The sequence below is a fragment of the Hemicordylus capensis genome, chromosome 8, assembly GCF_027244095.1.
Source record: "Hemicordylus capensis ecotype Gifberg chromosome 8, rHemCap1.1.pri, whole genome shotgun sequence".
Classification (NCBI taxonomy): Eukaryota; Metazoa; Chordata; class Lepidosauria; order Squamata; family Cordylidae; genus Hemicordylus; species Hemicordylus capensis.
In genome coordinates, this window is record NC_069664.1 from 29,598,754 (window position 1) to 29,615,811 (window position 17,058).

At 51.9% G+C, this 17,058-nt stretch overlaps 1 protein-coding gene across 1 annotated transcript in view; it reads left to right on the forward strand.

Moving 5' to 3' along the window:
* Window positions 1-17,058, forward strand: part of SIK2 (salt inducible kinase 2) — a 62,516-nt gene that overhangs the window by 39,725 nt on the left and 5,733 nt on the right. Inside the window, exons 6-12 of the mRNA XM_053269382.1 lie at window positions 2,117-2,240; window positions 4,158-4,378; window positions 5,940-6,092; window positions 8,495-8,659; window positions 13,209-13,440; window positions 14,931-15,218; window positions 16,371-16,531. Coding sequence (XP_053125357.1) covers window positions 2,117-2,240; window positions 4,158-4,378; window positions 5,940-6,092; window positions 8,495-8,659; window positions 13,209-13,440; window positions 14,931-15,218; window positions 16,371-16,531 — 1,344 coding nt within the window. The remainder of the gene's footprint in view (window positions 1-2,116; window positions 2,241-4,157; window positions 4,379-5,939; window positions 6,093-8,494; window positions 8,660-13,208; window positions 13,441-14,930; window positions 15,219-16,370; window positions 16,532-17,058) is intronic.

A 17,058-nucleotide genomic window follows, 5' to 3' on the forward strand; every position in this document is an offset into this window, starting at 1 on the left:
CAAACTCTGCTCTCCTCAGGAACAAGGCAGGGTGCGAACGCTATCGCGGCATCCCGCCCTGCGGAGGGACCCACGTTGCTTAACAAATAGACGTACCTTGACAAGGGTTGCTTTTTAACGAGGAAGCAAGCTGCCGCCGCTGCATAACTCTCTCTGCCCTGTAACTTCCAGATGAACTTGGTCCACACCCCAAACACACCCATGGATTTATAACACCGAGTGCTCTGTGAGGATCTGCCAGCACCACTGGAGTTTTGGGAAATATTTGTGGGGAACTCTTTGCTTCACTGGGTGGCTGTAAAGATGTGTTTCAAAGCCACAAGATAAGCATTTGCCGTACACCTTCTTAAACCATGTCTCTGAGCCGTGTTCTTATTGCTCAGGGGGAATTTATGGGCTTTCCCCCTGCAACGATCAATCAAGACCAAAGCAGCTGAAAGGAGCGGGCTGTCTAGAACAGGGATTCTCAGTGTTGGGTCCCATAATGGACTTCAACTCCCATAATCCCCAGTCCCTGTGGCCTTAGGTTGGGGATTATGGGAGTTGAAGTCTAATAACATCTGGGGACCCAATGTTGAGAATCCCTGGTCTGGAATGTGGAGCCTTGCTAGGGGCGAGGGAGCAGAATCCCTCAATTCAGGTTATACCAAGGGTACTTGGAGAGCCTTTGTTTGCTGTGTCAGGGGATGATGAGAGTTGTAATCCAGCATCTGGTGACTCAAGTTTAAGAGCCCCGGGTTATATGGTTAAAATATGTAGATATGGTATGTCAATACTGCTTCTTGAGGTGACCTTGCATTGTTGGGCAGATTTTTAGAACTTTCACTTGACGCTGCTAGATCGCATGCATACTTTCAAATGAGAGCTTGGCAGTTGGTTCATCTCTGATCCTTTCCCTCTTGCTCTGCCCTCCCTCCCTCTTATGTAACAACTCTTAACGGGCTTTGCGTAGAACCAGGATCGAAGGCTCTTATCCCGACCTTCGCAGGGATTTCTTCCCCTAAGCTTTTACAAGTTGGGAACTTGAGAGGATCAGACTCGTGTATTCTGATCAGCAAGAATTCAAGCAAGCATTTGGAGCGGGATTCAGAGATGGATTAAGAAAGCTTTTATCCCTCTGTTGAAGATGTCTTATACTCCCTTGGGTAAAGGGACCAATCTTGCTCGGGATCCTGTCTGTTCTGCTGTTCCAGAGGTGCAGACATTCTTGCAGGATTTATCAGTTTGGCTGGAACATGCCTGTAACCTTAAGCAAGATAGCAGAGTTGCCATAACTTAGCCAGGGTGGGAGTTTCTCTTCTGTTATGGGTTCCTGGAATAACTTGCACCTTCCTATCCTAGTGCTGAGGTGAAAGTTGCCCTGATGACTGGGCTGCACAGCTCTGGCCCTCGTTGGACTACAGTTCCCATCATCCCTAGCCACAGTGTCCAGATTATGGGCGCTGAGTTGCAACAGCAGCAGAAGGGCAGAAGCTGTGCAGCCCTGCTGTAAGGAGAAGAAGCCTCCTCCCTCCCAGACAAAGCAGCAGTATCTAAAAGGTGCTGCCAGATGGATCCAGGTGATAAACTGGAGCCCAGACGTGACTCATTGCATCACAAGCATGTGGAAGATCTGGCAGTGTGTCTGTCTCCCAGCAAAGCAGAGGAAGCCCAGTGCTGGCTTGAGGTTGCTTGAATCTGCCCAGTGTCCAAAGCTACCTCCTGTGTTGTCTCAGTAGACACACTGGGGGCTCAGCTGTGCCAAATTATTGTGATTCTGCAAAAGGTGCAGCCCAACTCCGGCAGCCAAATGAAACAAAGGTGCATCGTTCTTGCAAAGTACAGAAGGTGGTCTTCTGGCAGCCTTTTCGAAAGAAATATGCGGAGCTTTGACATCTGATTAAAAACCAATCTTGTACTTTTAGGACTTGAAGGTGCTTTTAGTAACATTGCTGTGTGGCTTTTATGATTTTGTGTGTTAGACCAAGCTTTTGATAGACTTGCATTTTGGTACACTCTGAGAGATGCCAGAAATACTTTGCTTTCAAGGGTTCCGTGTGATGGGGTTTGACCAGCACCCCTTAAGTCTCTGTGGGGGTTGTAAAAGGCCCATCCAGAACTCTCTCTTCTCTTCCAGAGCATGGGGGTAGTCCTGTACGTCTTAGTCTGTGGAGCACTGCCTTTTGACGGACCGACGCTTCCCATCCTGAGGCAACGCGTTCTGGAAGGGAGGTTCCGGATCCCCTATTTCATGTCGGAAGGTAATACTGTGGGTGCTGGTGCTTTAGAGGCCTCTTAGCCTTGATTCTCCTCACTGACGATCAAATGTTGGTGGTGATAAAAGTCCTGAAAAGAATTCCATTCATCCCTTCAGGAGAAATTCCAACTGGAATAGCAGAACAAAGGGCCACTTTGCGTAATTGAAAATAAACTTTGGCAGCCTACTCTGTTGGTGCCCAGTGCAGTTGGCTGCACTCTGAGGTTGCCATGCACCTGTTCCATGGTGCGGTCATACTAGCCATTGATAACCTGAGTGTGGATCACCCGGCTGTAAGGAACAGCAGTGATGTGGTTGCATAACCAGCTGTAATGTGCCCTTAAGGTGCTGTGAAGCCAGGAACCCTTTTTTAACCCCTGACTCAGCTCTGACTTAAGGAGCACCCCCAGCCTGTGGTGAGCCGTCTCTTTCAGTGCAAACGAATCACTCGATAGCCCTAGGAAGCCGCTGGGGTGACCTAAGTGAACTGTGCAGTCCTGGCGGAGATGAATGGACTTGCCCCACTCACATTCTAGGCGGTGCTACACTGAGAACACACGCATGCATTCCTTGTGCTTGAACATGCACCATGTGCTGAACTGTAATTGGCACTGAAGTTTTTCCCCCAATAGATATTCCTTCTAAAGTATAGCCTCTGACTCTTTACAAAACACACTTTTAAAAATTGCTCTTTGTTTTAGTGTTGGAAGCATGTGTTCATTGTGCAACCTGGCTACCGCCTTGTTTTATTCACTTTCTCCCTCATTTCTGTTCTCCCTTTGGTGTTTTGGTCTTGTGGTGGCAAGCATGAATTGTCTCCTTTGCTAAGCGGGGTCCACTCTGGTTTACATTTGAGTGGGAGACTACCTGTGAGAGCACTGTAAGATATTCCCCTTAGGGGATGGGGCTGCTCTGGGAAGAAAGATCACCTGCCTGCTTGCATGTAGACGGTCCCAAGCTTCCTCCCTGGCAGCATCTCCCAAGAGAGGGCTGAGAGAGATTCCTGCCTGCAGCCTTGGAGAAGCCGCTGCCAGTTTGTGCAGACAATACTGAGCTAGATAGACCCATGGTCTGACGTGGTATAAGGCAGCTTCCTATGTTCCTGTGTTCTGCCTTTTCTTCTGCTTTTAGCTGTGCTCCTGCTCACCTTGTGCTGAACACTAGAGGTCTTTTCGTATTTAACATTTGTTTCTGAAAAGCAGCTCTGCCTGTTATCTGAAGTGCTTCGTTTTCCAAGCCCCTTGATATTGATTCTAAGCAATTTGGTCTCTTGAGTTTTTTTTTCCATCCTTGAGATGTAGATGTGGAAATGACCTCGAAGTTAGGTCTGCCATGAAAAGTATTATTGTGAAAGCAAATACAAAATCCTGGCCCAGTAACTGCCTTTTTGACTATACATCGTTGTGGATATAGCATTGCATTTCAATTCCAAGGAACGAATGTGGCGAAGGAGGAGCCAGGATTGTCTGCCACATAATTCCTTTTTGGCCGTGGTCATGTTGCTTCTGCTCTCATGGTATATTGATCAACTGTAAAGTGCAGATATTTTCTTCCTCCATTCTGAGGCTTCATTTGTTAATGTAAACGTGCTCTTGTACTCATCAGTTAGCCCCAGGGGTGTGAAGGATTATTATTCTTTCTTCTATTGTGCCTGCAGTTGGAAATAATTACGCTGTTCCCCCTAATTGTGCACCTGTGGGAGAAATGGATTTTGTTCTTTGTTCAAATTAAAGTCCTTGGCGTGGAGATTTTTATATTTAGCAAGAACTTGTTTGGCATCTAAATTAAGTGTTTTCCTGATGCCAGTAGCTTGTCTCAACCGGTGTTGGACTCTCAACAATGTAGGTCAGGATAACCTTTTAACTAGATCCCAGACTAGCTGTATCAAGTTATTCCTTTTGCCCCTTTTCTGTCTGTGTAGAGTGTGAGCACCTTATCCGGAGGATGCTAGTCCTGGACCCGTCAAAGAGACTGACGATTGCTCAGATTAAAGAGCATAAGTGGATGCTTGTAGAGGTGCCAGTTCAGAGGTCTCTTCTTTACCCCCAAGGACAGGAGAACGATCCTTCCATCGGAGAATACAATGAGCAGGTTTTGCGACTGATGCACAGTCTAGGAATAGACCAGCAGAAAACGATTGAGGTAAAACCATCTTTGATTATGAGGGAACTCATTTACAGGCCCACTTTACTGCTGTGTGTGTGGGGAAATACTCCCCCACCCTTTGAGTTCTTCAACGTCGCCAGCCTTTTGTCTGAAGGTCAACTGAGTTTCATAATGGCACAACAGCTTGAGTAACCCCAGTGCCTTTGGAATGGCTCTGCAGGGGGAGAGGGAGGAACTGCTGCTGGGTTTTGTTGGGCATATTCTTGCACAGATTCCTCAGATCCCTGGACGAGGGTGTTGAGGATAGGAAAGCTTGGCCAGCTCCCTTCAGCTGCTTTTGCCAGGATACACTCTGGTCTGGCTGCTCAGGTTCATGTCCTTTCAGAAATCATTGCAGTGGCAGTAAAGTGCATGGTCTGGGCGGGTGGTTCAGAAAAGTATTAATTCTGATTCTGGACAGAATAAGTGTTGAATAAAAGGTTAGGAACTTGTGTGTTTTTTGAAAGACCTAGGGCTTGGTGGGTTTCCCCTTTGAAATGAATCAAACCAAAAGTCCTTGGAATTGTCAGTCTGTTGGTTTAAGCAAGACATATATAGGCGATCTCTTTAGATGATGTTCGGTGGTATTAAACCTTTGTTTCCAGGACTTCCTATGTTGCCTAGTCTGCAGAGAGGGAAATGGTCACATGGCCTGGCCCTCCATTGTGGTTAGTGGCACGTTTGGGGAAGTGCGAGACTGGGGAGGGGGGAGAACCGAGGAGCAGAATGGGAAATAAGCCCTCACTTTTGCTTCTGAGGCTTCTGAAAATGCAAGAGTCAGCGAGGGAAAAGCAAAGCAGTTGCCTTCTTATTTTTGGTGTCTCAGCTAGGATTCCAAATCAAGCCTCTTACCAGAAATAAAAGCTGAAATGCTCCCGGAGGAGTCTGTGAGATTGCGTCCCTCAGAATGGTCGATATTTTTAGCCAGTGTGGAGCTGGCAGTATTAATGCTTCCTGCCAGAAACGGGGGTGGAGGAAAGGGAAGCCAGCGAGCCTCTTTCCTCGGGCCTCCGTCTCCCACTCTTGCCGAGGATCTGGACCGGCTGGCTCCTGGCCCTGGCCTGCTTCTTGAGAGTAATACAAATGGCAGGCCCTTGCTGGAGGGCTGCTCTTGCTAGAGGCTCTGCTGCTCTTGGAGCCCAGCAATTCTTGACCCTCTTGGGTGGGAGAATCTCCGCTGGGAGATTCAGAAGGACGTCTTGTCCAGCCTCCTACCCAGGAGGGATAGCAAGTGGTGCTTACAGAGAAACCACTCCACTAGAGGCATATGAGCACCCTAGCAGGAGTGGATGCCCTCTTCTGCCCTTGCCCCTTTATTCACTAGCTTGTTTGACCCAGGTGAAAACGCCCTCCCGACCCCCAGGGTATGCAGCTGTGTCCGAGCCAGCTAAGAACAGGGACAGGAACCCACCCCTTGCCGGCCCTCCCAAGGAAACCTGATTCCCCACTTCTCGGGGCCACTCAACATTGATGGGATGGTGGCAGTTGTTGGCTTGTGCCTGAAGGTACAAGACACGCCTGCTCTGACCAGTCCTTGGGTGCCCGTTTCTCTCCCCAGTCCCTGCAGAACAAGAGCTACAACCACTTCGCTGCTATCTATTACTTGCTCATCGAGAGACTCAAGGCGCATCGCAGCAGCTTCCCTGTGGAGCAGCGGCTCGATTCCCGCCAGCGACGGCCGAGCACCATTGCGGAGCAAACGGTCACCAAGGTAACTCTTCCCCCGCCCCCCCGCTTTGCCCTACTCCAGACAGGCCTGGTTGGGGTCGACCTTCCTTCCCACTGTATTTGCGGGACCCAGAGCTCGCTCTGTGCCAAGAGTTTGCATGTAGTGACGGGAGTCTGCGATTACCCACGGCCGTGCCTCTCTGAGAGTAGCCCCCTGCTGAGAACTGGTGTATTGGCAGAGAGTGTCCGCTACGAAGCTGCCAGTGCAGATCTTGCTTCTGCCATCAACTGATAAGCTGGCGATGCCCTGCGCCTGTTTAAGGTGACTCCCAAGTACTCCTTTAAGACCTTCAAATTCATTCCCTTCAGGGACAATGTTTTCCCTTCAGGAAGTCAAACTGTTGCTCGAACTCTACGTACTCTTCCAGGCGTGACATCGACATGGTCATTTGTTGATTGAAATGACTGCCAGAGTCTGTGTACTTAAAGCTGTGGCCGATATAAGCAGGTGACCCACAGAAGAGGGAGGGACCACACGGAGGCTGGCGTTTGACGCCAAAATGTTTGTTTGTTTACTGTGGTTTTAACAACATTTCTAACAGTGTTTTTACACGGTATTGTCATCTGTTTTTATGCAACAAATTTGAAGGAGTTAAAGGAGTATCTGCCATAAACATTCAAAATGCCCTCAGGCCAAGAGCTCTGCCAGTGGTGGTGGTCACTCTCCCAAAAATATTTCAACACCTCCCCCCGCCCCCACTGCCCTCCCCACATCCACCAGACCTTACAGCGAAGTGTCAGACATTACAATCATGGTATATGCTGGTCCTTTTAACAATTGAGGCTTTTAAAAAAAAAAAAAAGCCTCACTCACTCACTGGCTTACTCGCGATCCAGCCGCAGAAGCAGGCAGCCAGGAAGGTCGGAGACTCCTCCAGCCTCCCAGGTGCCCGGCCAACCCCTTTGTTTCCTTCCTGGCCAGGAACTGGGCTGGGTGAGACCAGGGGTGCGTAGGGTCATCTCCCTACATTGACGGGGTCCTAAACCCTCTCTTCACCCCAGTCTTCCCTGCCAGATGTTCTTGGACAGGAAGAGAAAATGCACCTGGAAAGCAGACTGGAAGGTTGGGCCTAATCCAAACGGACAGTATTTTCTAAGAAGAATCTGCTCCATTTTCTGAATAAGTTTGAAAATATTAAGCAAGCTTCATTAATAAGATAAACTGCCAACGTTAATTGCCTTGCCTCGATAAGAATTTAGCAAAATCCTCACTCCTCTAAGAACATCTCTGCCGCCCTTTGCTCCCCGAGTCTAATTGTTTGAGTTGCCCCTGCCTGCAATAGAGGGGTGGTCATATTAACCTTCTGTGCAAGACTGTTGTAAGAATTCCTGTGATGGTGTCTCTGTCAGTTTGGCCGCTCCAGAATGCTACATAACAGCTTACAGTTCTCTTGGCATCTAGTCGCTGATAGCAGTTCCCGCAAAGCATGCCATGCTCCTGCTTTGGGAAGACATGCTTGTGATTTCCCGGCCATGCCAGTCTCGCACACACATTGGGTCCCAAGCCCCAGGGTAGGCATTGGCCCACATCAAACACACTCAGCCCAGATGGTTGTTTGGAAGGCTGTGGAACGGCTTCTGAGCTCATTGGTGCACCATGCTGACACAATTGCACAGGGAAATATTTCATGGTGATATCTCCTCTGGCCTTGCCTCTGGAATAGAAAGCCTGATGTTGCCACATCTCCACAGACCTTTGGTTTGGGGAATGCGGGGTCAGCTGAGTGCACTTGGAAGCAGATTGTTAGATGATGCTCGAGCTCTTTGCTTTTTTTAAAACACAGGAACAAAGTATGCTGTGCAGGAGATAAGAGAACAGCATCTGCCTGTAAGCTTGTGATGTACAGTGTACACTGGTTGATGTTGTTGATGTGGCAGTCTCCTTGCTGGCAGGCATCTCCCAGCCTGTGACTCTCTTTAATCAGCACGACGCCAATATCATGAACAGTAAACCAGCACACGGCCCAGCCTAGCTTCAGCCCTTGGAGAAGCCCCCGTGCTGCTTGTCCGTCAGAGGCCCTCCCTCTGCAGTCCCATGTCTGGAACGGTGCATGCACAGCTGCCCTGGGGCCCCGCTTCAGCCGAGAATGCGATGCCTCAGAGCGCAAGGGGAGAGCCACAGAGGAAGCTCCTTCCTACTCCGTTCTTTTCTGTCTGCCCTCGGGGTGGGATGGAGGGTCCAAGCCGCCCGGTCTTTTTGCTCTCCCTTCTTGCATCTTGATGAGCGAGGGCATGCATCTTTTTTGCATTACTCTCACAGGCCCCCAGCCCTCTGTTTAATTCTCCGGTGTCCTTTCTCCCCTCTCCGCCCCGAATCCTTTCTGGCTCCGTTTGTGGACTCTCTCACTGGCCGCTGTCCCCCTCTTCTCTTCCTGCTCCTCGTAGGCCCCGGCTGCAGTGGCCCCGGTGAACCTCCGCCCCCCGAATGTCAGGCTGCTGAGGTCTCCTGGCCTCCCCGCTGCTTCTGCTGCAGAAGCCTTTGCCTTTTCCTCTTCCGCCTGCCAGGCAGAATCTGCTTTCATGGAGGAAGAGAGGATTGACACGCCGAAGGTGAGTTTGTTTCCCAGGATTTCGGAGTGGCTAAGTTACTGCCCACTGAAGCAGTTGTGGAATCGGCAGTCGTGCTTCTGTGCGAAAGGCTGGCGGCTTGCACGGAAGAGTCGCGGCTTCTTCTTCCCATTGCTGATGGTCCTGAGACTGGGGGACACTCTTGGGCTAGGTGGGGCTGCACCCCAAAGGACCGGCTTGAGGGGCAGGCGGGTGCTGCTGGATCTGGCCCTGTGGGTGAGTGTCGCGTTTGTTCCTATGGCTTGAAATGGGTGCAGCCAACTTGGATTGGAAAGGCACACGGCCGAGCCACCATCCTCCACACCCTGGTAACATCCAGAGTCAATTTCTGCAGTGGATTTTACACAGTAATGTCTGTTAAGAGCATTTGGGAACCTCAGCGGAAGCCGAATCTAGCAGCTAATCTATTCACCGGTTTAGGGAGGACTGAGATCTCGCCAGCACTTAAAAGATCTTATGGGCTCCCAGCTCCTTTCCTAGGCACAATTCAAGGTTTAGGGTCGGGGACACCAAGAGGGCTCCCTGCTCCCATGTAAACCTGCCTGAGTGTTCATATCTTAACTGGAGGCCCGGTTCTGTATAAAGCGGGTGCCTAGCAAGGAAGGGGCCACTTTCGTGGTAGCCCCCTCCTTGTAGAACTCCCTCCAAAGATATGCCACCAGGTACCTACTTTATTAGCATTCAGCACTAGGTAAAAACTGTTCTTTTAACCGGAGTACTTGGTGGGTTTTGTTTGGTTTTTGAATGGATTTTGGATGAGTTTTCTGTGGGGTTTGAGGGTATTGATTGTTGTTGATGTGAACAGCCTTGGTACTGTATACTTTGGGAAATGGTGTGGAAATATTAAAAATGCCCACATTTGTGTCTCTGTGGCATGTTACAGAGTGCCTTGGAGACATGTGGTTGTGGTTGCGTTCCACAGTGAGCCTGTGGTGAGGGGTGTTTGAATCTCATGGTGGTGGCTTGTGATGGTGGTACAGGGATCCTTCTCGCTGTGGCAGTAAGACAGCAATGGTTTGCCACCAAGGATGTTTTTGCTTGCAAGATCAGTAGGTCGCTAATGAGGACCAGTGCGCGCCTAGATTCATTGGCTACTTGGTGGTGGAAGGAAGCTGGAGCCCCACAGGTATTTTCCCTGGCAAATGTTGCGAGGTGAAAAGACCTCACACTTTGACCAGGGTGTGGTTTCCAATACCACAAGATAAACATCATCTGAAGCACCTTACTGTATGTCCGGGAAGGGTAAAAATTCTCTACTCGACTGACCTCGGCATCACGGCACTGGCTAAAGGCGGCTTTTCTAAACTGCCAGCCTGTTTAAAACCACAGCCTCTTACCCAGGATTGGGCACTTGGCTACACTGAGAGTCAAAGACCGGCTACTTTGAATGTTTTGATTTTCATGTACAGTAAAACTGGCACAGACGTTATGTGACTCGAGCATGCCAGGAGACTGCTGGAAGATTGGTTGGAACTGGTGAAGAAGCAGGTTAGGATCCTGATTTACTTGAGTCCAGTGGTTGTATGTTTACTTTGCAGATGTTTGTGCTGTCTGAAGCAGAGTGAATTTTAGGAAATGCTGCTTTTCTGTGGTCGATTCCAGAGCCGTCTATGCGGCTTAACTTGTCATAGAAAGGTTTTTTTCCATCATTGCAAACCTTATGTTGAAAAGGACCATTCGGGGTAGATTTCAGTTTAGACTCCCATGGTGTCGAAACTGGCTTGTAGCTGGTTATTTTATTTGTCTCTGGAACAGCCTGTCAGCTTGCAGATAGGAAATGAACAGCAGAGCCCTTTGCCTGTTTACTTGGAAGGAGGAGGCCTGGCTGTGCTCACTAGGGCTTATGCCCACTCAAGACTGTGTAAGGACTGACGCTTCCTTTTTGCTGAGAAAGACCGTCTTAATTTTCAGCCGTAATTGCAGTTGTTTTCCTGCCTGTTTTCACGATGAGATGGTGGAAACTTGGCAGACATCAAGACGCTTTAATTGAAACGGTGTTGTGTGTTTTGCTTTCTGTTCATTTCATGCCACAGGGACAAGTTTCCTGAAACCTTCAAGTTGACAGAAAATATTGGAGGGCTTCTGTCTCAAAAGGGTTGGTGGTTTAGGCTGTTACTCTTTTCTCTCTCTCTGTCCCCCCCACCCCACCCAACCTGGGAATTAGGAACCTGCAGGTCTGCTCCGGATCATCTGTAGTCAGTGGCAGTCCCCAGGGTTGGGTTTTGCTTCCGGCCGTTATGCACTGCGTGTCGGGACTTCCTGCCCCTCTTCTGCAGTTAGCTGGCTGGCACGAACCCTGATAAGAAGCGACAGCTCTGCAGTTGTGCAAGGGTACAGTTGTTCCAGCGAGCTTTGCACGTTCACGCATCAAGTCTTCTCTTCAGGACCGTGGTGATGGTCCTCAAGGGAAATGGGAAACAACTAGGACGAATGTGAGCTGGCAGGAGGGAAGGACTTTGCAGCTCTTGTGACAAGGGCACAGAGCAGGTCAGAAGCAGGCGGGGAGCGTCCATGTGCTGGCCCAGCAGCTCTTCCTCTTCGTGCCCACACGTTTGTCTCCCTAAAACCGGCCTGCTTTATTCAGTCTGATTCGAATCACTCTGTTGACTTGCCTCTTGCCAGCACAAGAGGCTTTTGTGTTTCTGTGTAAGGGCAGCGTGAACCTGGCCCCTTTCGCCTAGTATCTTCTTGTACCACCAGATGACAGAAAGGAGGCTTCTCGTTGTTATTGGGGTCTCTTTCCTTTTTTGCGTGGTCTGTAATGGTCTTGTATAACAGCTTCTTCAGGTGCTGACTGCAGGAGTCTGCGTCCCCAAATCACCCAAGGAGTCTGACGTTGGGCATGACAGTTGCCCTTTTGGACTGTGCCCCTGTTTGGATGAGGAGCAACTGGAGCAGAATCACCCAAGCAGGGGGGCAGCTCACAGTGGCAGAGCTGACGGGCGGGGTACTTCCAGATGGCTGTCGAAGACCGGGCGCTAGCAGCCCTGCGGAGTATTCAGCCCAAGCGGCTGGCTTGCCCTCCTCCTAGGCTGTCGGCAGGGCAGTGTGACCACAGCGGGCCGGCTCCAGAGCTGCCCTCTGATGAGGCGGGATTAATGTGAGCAGAGCTCCCTTGACACGACACCATTCCTGGGTGCTGAGGAGCTCCAGCGCAATCCCGTGTGCAGCTTGAAATGGCGAAAGCATTCAGGCATGTTGTAGAAAATCCCCCCCCCCCGCCCGCCATTCTGGAGCCTTCTAATAAAAAGAATTATGAATATTAATTGTTAGAGCAGCAGGCTTCTTCCAGTGTGCTCCAAACCGCCTGACAAGCAAATGGCCAGGAGTGCGCTCTCAAGGCCGGCTGTCTGTTCTGTGTCATGTCTGCTGACATGAGGAAGGGAACTTGTCCGTGCCTTCTCTTGCGGCTGCAACAGCGCTGCTGCTTACAGACCACACGGTGCCCTTGTGGGCTGGGCTGTAGCGCGGTGTGGTGGTGGTGGTGGTGGTGGTGGATGCGACAGCAGCTTTGTGGCTGGCTTGATGGCCCTGACCGGGGCCCGCCCGGCATCAAGCAGCCCCCTCCCCGGTCGGGTGTGAGGAAGCCTGAACTTGGCCTCGGAGGAGGCTGGAGCTCACTCCTCTCCCTTTGCAGCCGCACTGCTTAAAATGCCCCAGCCCGCTCTTGTGGGAGGCGTTGTCTTGAAACCTGTTTTTCTTCGGCGCCTGATCATCCGCTCCAGCCTCGCGCGCGGGGCTTGACACAGCTTCCTCCCCTCCTCCTTGCACTCCTCGCCATGGGGCTGGGGGACTTTGGCTTTGTTCCCTGATCGGATGGCAGCAGCTCTCCCCAGAGGGGTGTCTCTCTCGGCCTGTTCGGGCTGGCGTCTCTCTCAGTCGAGAGGGAGGAAGCCCTTCTTGCCTTGGTCAGCAACTGCTCCTCCCTGAAGCAGAGCTGGGCCACTTGGGCCGGCCACCTGCCTTTGGGCTACAGCTTCCTTTGTGCCCAGCCACGGTGCGCCCTGGCCGGGGATTATGGGAGCTGTCGGCCAGCATCCGCAGAAGGGCTGAAGCTTGTGCAGCCTGATGCCACCCTTCAGATTGTCCCTGGACGCCCTTGCCTGCTGCAGGTGGCAAGCAGCAGCTTAGAAGGTCCTAATAAAAAGATTGCCTGTCTTCGACTTTGGGTTTGTTTTCCTCATAACGACGAGGTGGCATTACAGCAGCCAAAAAACCCAGTCCAGCCTGCTTGTCCAGAATGTGGTGATCATATGAGTGGTTGTTGGATTAACTTCTGTTCTCTCTCTGGGGTGTGGGAATGGAAGCACCCACGTTCTCCCCAGGAGAAAGGGGTCCTTCGGAAAGGTCACTCTCCAGCTGGTTTTGCTTCGGACGCCTCTTCATCTCCCAACCAGAAGCTTCCCATTATGCAGAGCGCTCGGGCTGCTTGCAGTCAGCGGTTGGCCTCTGCTGTGTGACTGTCTGTCTTGATTCGCAGCGTGTCTGTGTGCACCACAAACGGAATGCCTTGCCCCGCTGTGTTGTGTAGGTGAACGGCTGCCTGCTGGATCCCGTCCCCCCACCGGTGATGGTCAGGAAAGGGTGCCAGTCGCTGCCCAGCAGCATGATGGAAACCTCCATTGATGAAGGCATCGAGACGGAAGGAGAGTCCGAGGAGGATCCTGCCCAAGCCTTTGCGGCCCTGCAGGCCACTCGGTGTGGGAAGAGGCGCCACACCCTGTCGGAAGTCACCAACCAACTGGTGGTCATGCCTGGCACAGGTAGAGGGGGCGGAGGTTGGGGGGGTTGGGGGGAGGATGCCGAAGAAGAGCCCCAGGTTGCCTGGTCTTGTGCTGCTCCCAGGCCAGGCTGCTCCTCAGGCTCGCCCGCCAAGCAGAGCCAGAAGCAGGACCAGCTTGTGGGCCGGCGGGAGTGCAGTCAAGCGAGCCCGGCCACTCCGAGGTCCCAGGGGTGGACTTGAGGTCTCGGTTTCACGTCCCATTAAACTCGGCAGCCAACAAAGAGAAGCTGTGTGTCTATGTCTGTGTTTATTACCTTGGAGCCAACCGTGCATTTGCTTTACAGACCAGCAGGAAGATAAGAGGGGTAAATGTACAGATGGCTTCTGCTTGCTTTGCCAAGTAATCTCATGACAGTTTGCAAAGATTGGGAAGAGCAAACAATTTCAGCTGAGAAGCCACCCGCTAGCGACAGTTCAATAGCAAGAGGCCCCTCTTCCCCCCCCCCCAAGGAAAGCACTCTTCTGTGGGTCTTTGCAGGCGCAAGGAGGTGGCCGCCCCTTCTGGAACTGGCAGCTGCTTGGGCCTTTTGCATTTTGCAGCTACAAACACGGATACTAGAAGGGCACCCCCCCTGCCCCCGGCCACCCCGATGATATAGCAGGAGTCTTCTGCCAAAACTGCCGTTGAGCAAACAGTCTCTGTGGGAAGCTAAGAGGGTCACGGCTGAAAACCAAGCCAGAAAACTCCTCCCTGTAGATTTTAGGCAGTTGACTTTCAGATGCCCTCACTAGGTTCTAGGCCGTCCATCTCAGTCTGGGTCACACAATGCCTTTCTCCCCGCTGCCTGATAAGCAGGGCTGACGTCACTGAAGCAAGTGGCTGATTGAAACGGCCCCTTGAGTTCTCTCATTGACAGGTTTTGGCATGACACACTTCCTCTGGACATAGCAAGGCTGGTTTTATTCCTAGACAACTATGTCTATTACCTGTACATCACTGAGTGGGCGAGACGGGTGCACCGCAGCAGGAGAGGAGCAGCTCACAGAGCATCCAGGGGACATTTCTAGACACAGACCAGGGCAGGCTAACCTGTCCTACGAAGGACACTTACTCGAGGGTCTTCATTCTGAAAGCTGGAACTGCATGTGGTGGCATCTCTGTGTAACACTGTGCCAGTTCACATGACTTCTGGAGCTGGAAGAGGTGCTGCTTTGCTTGAATGGGCCTAGTCTGCCAGAGCCGGAAAGCGTTAAGGCAGCATGGCTTTGCTTCTTCTTGGGCCCTTTTGCGTGTCCCAGCTATTCCTTGGGGACACAGCCACTCAGTTTGCTTTTGTAGGTTCCTGCTAATGTTCCCTCTAAACAGGGATTCCCAGGTGTTGTGGACTACATCTCCCATAATCCCCAAGCAAAAGCTGTTGCAGCTGGGGATTCTGGGAGCTGTAGTCCACAAGAGCGAGGAATCCCTGTTAGAGGGAACCCTGGTTCCTTTCGCACTCCGTTGACTGGGGATTTCCTTGTGTGTTAAAGGGAAAGTCTATTCCATGAACAACGAGAACCAGTCCTTGAGCAGCGTCGACTCTGAATACGACATGGGGTCCCTCCAGCAGGATCTTAACTTCCTGGAAGACACCCCCTCCCTGAAGGAAATGGTACTGGCCAACCAGCCAGCTCCTCGGATGACCCCTCCGTTCATCGGTCTGAGGCCTGCCAATCTGGCCATGCAGGCTCTGGCCTCGCACAAGCGAGAGGCCCACAACCGCTCCCCCGTCAGCTTCCGGGAGGGGCGCAGGGCATCGGACACGTCCCTCACACAAGGTAACTGCTGGCGGCAGAGCTGTTCCTTGCAGCACTCCGTTTGGAGCGCATGTGGGTGTTCGGAAGTGGGTTGGGGGCGGGGGTTGTTTTAAAATGTTATATCCTGCTTTATAGCCCCGAATCAGCTGGTGAGAGTCTCGTGATAAAATGCATTCAAGTCTCTAGTATCAGAAACAGAAGCCATGCGGTGCCAGGATTGTTTGGGCAGAATTTCATAAGAGCGGCTGCTGGATCAGGCCAAAGGCCCATCCAGTCCAGCATCCGGCCTCATGCAGTGTCTGGCCGGGTGCACCCAGGAAGCCCGCGAGTGGGGGAATCAAGGCTGCTGCCCTCTCTCTCCCATGGGTGCTCCCTTGCACCTGGTGTTCAGGAGCATGCCACCCCTGTACCTGATGGGAATGTATTGCCTGCAAGGCTGGCCAGTGTTGGTGGCCCTGTCTCCATGGATTTGTCTGGTCCTTTTTCAGAACCATCTGGATTGGCAGCCATCACCACATCTGGTGGCAGTGAATTCCATAGCTTAACTACACATTGTGTAAAGAGAAGTACTTCCTTGACATTTCCTGCCCTTGTCCTTGCTACCGATGGCTTCAGCCACGGTCCCCTGAGGACCTCTGAGGCCGGGAAGCGGGGATGTGCAGCTGGAGCTCACTCAGCCCTCTATAGAGCCACGTCTTGGGGCTGCCACAGCAGATTCTGACATGGCTTGAAGATGTCGCAGATGAACAGGCTACAGCCTGGAAGTCAGGACCACGTGAAGCAGGTGTTGACTTCACCAAGATTTTCTTGGTCTTGTTTGGAGATCATCATGATTATCTCAAGGTCCCAGTGCTCCAGACTTTTTCTTAAACCTGCCACCGGCCCGCATCACTTACTGTTGGGGCCCATCCCCTGCTCCAAACCAATTTTGCACATGTCCAGTTATTCAGCAATACTGAATTGCCTATTGGGGTGGGGGAGGGTATTTTCCTTGCACAGCATTCTCCCCCCACCCCGGTAAAGTGTGCATTTGCTAGGAATGCCTAAAGAGCAGAACAGGGACACTGAGCAACCTGAAATGAAAGGCACCGCAGAGAGCTGCTTGTTTGGGCTGGGCGGAGTCGCCCGGGGCTGCTTCTCCCCTAAGAGCTGCTCTGCTTGCCCTTGATCCAGGGATTGTAGCATTTCGACAGCACCTTCAGAATCTGGCCCGAACCAAAGGGATCCTGGAGCTGAACAAAGTCCAGCTGATGTATGAGCAGATGAGGTCGGAAGACGAGCCTGCCCTGACCGCCACGTCTCCTCACCTGCAAGCTCTTGGGAGTGGCCCTCAGGTACTTCTGGTCTGCGAGGAGGACGCCCCCTCTGAAATGGAGCCAGGCTGTGACAAGTGGGCGGGGTTGGGGAGGGCTGCTCAGCCTCTGCTTGGAAGCCACCTGCAAGGCTGCTGGAGTGGCACCCAGCTCCCCGAGCCGGGCAAGCAAGCAAGCAAGCGGGGGGGTGGGTTCTGTTAGCAATAGCAATAGCAATAGCACTTACATTTATATACCGCTCTATAGCCGGAGCTCTCTAAGCGGTTTACAATGATTTAGCATATTACCCCCAACATTCTGGGTACTCTTTTTACCGACCTCGGGAGGATGGAAGGCTGAGTCAACCTTGAGCCCCTGGTCAGGATCGAACTTGTAACCTTCTGGTTACAGGGTGGCAGTTTTACCACTGCGCCACCAGGGGCTCCTGTTAATTCTAAGAGCTCCCCCCCCCCCCCCCCCAGTTTGGAATTGCCCTGGTTGTTGGTGGCTGGGAATAGGAGGGCCGGATCGTGCTGAGCGGGGTTTGTGTGGGAATTCGGGTGATGGGG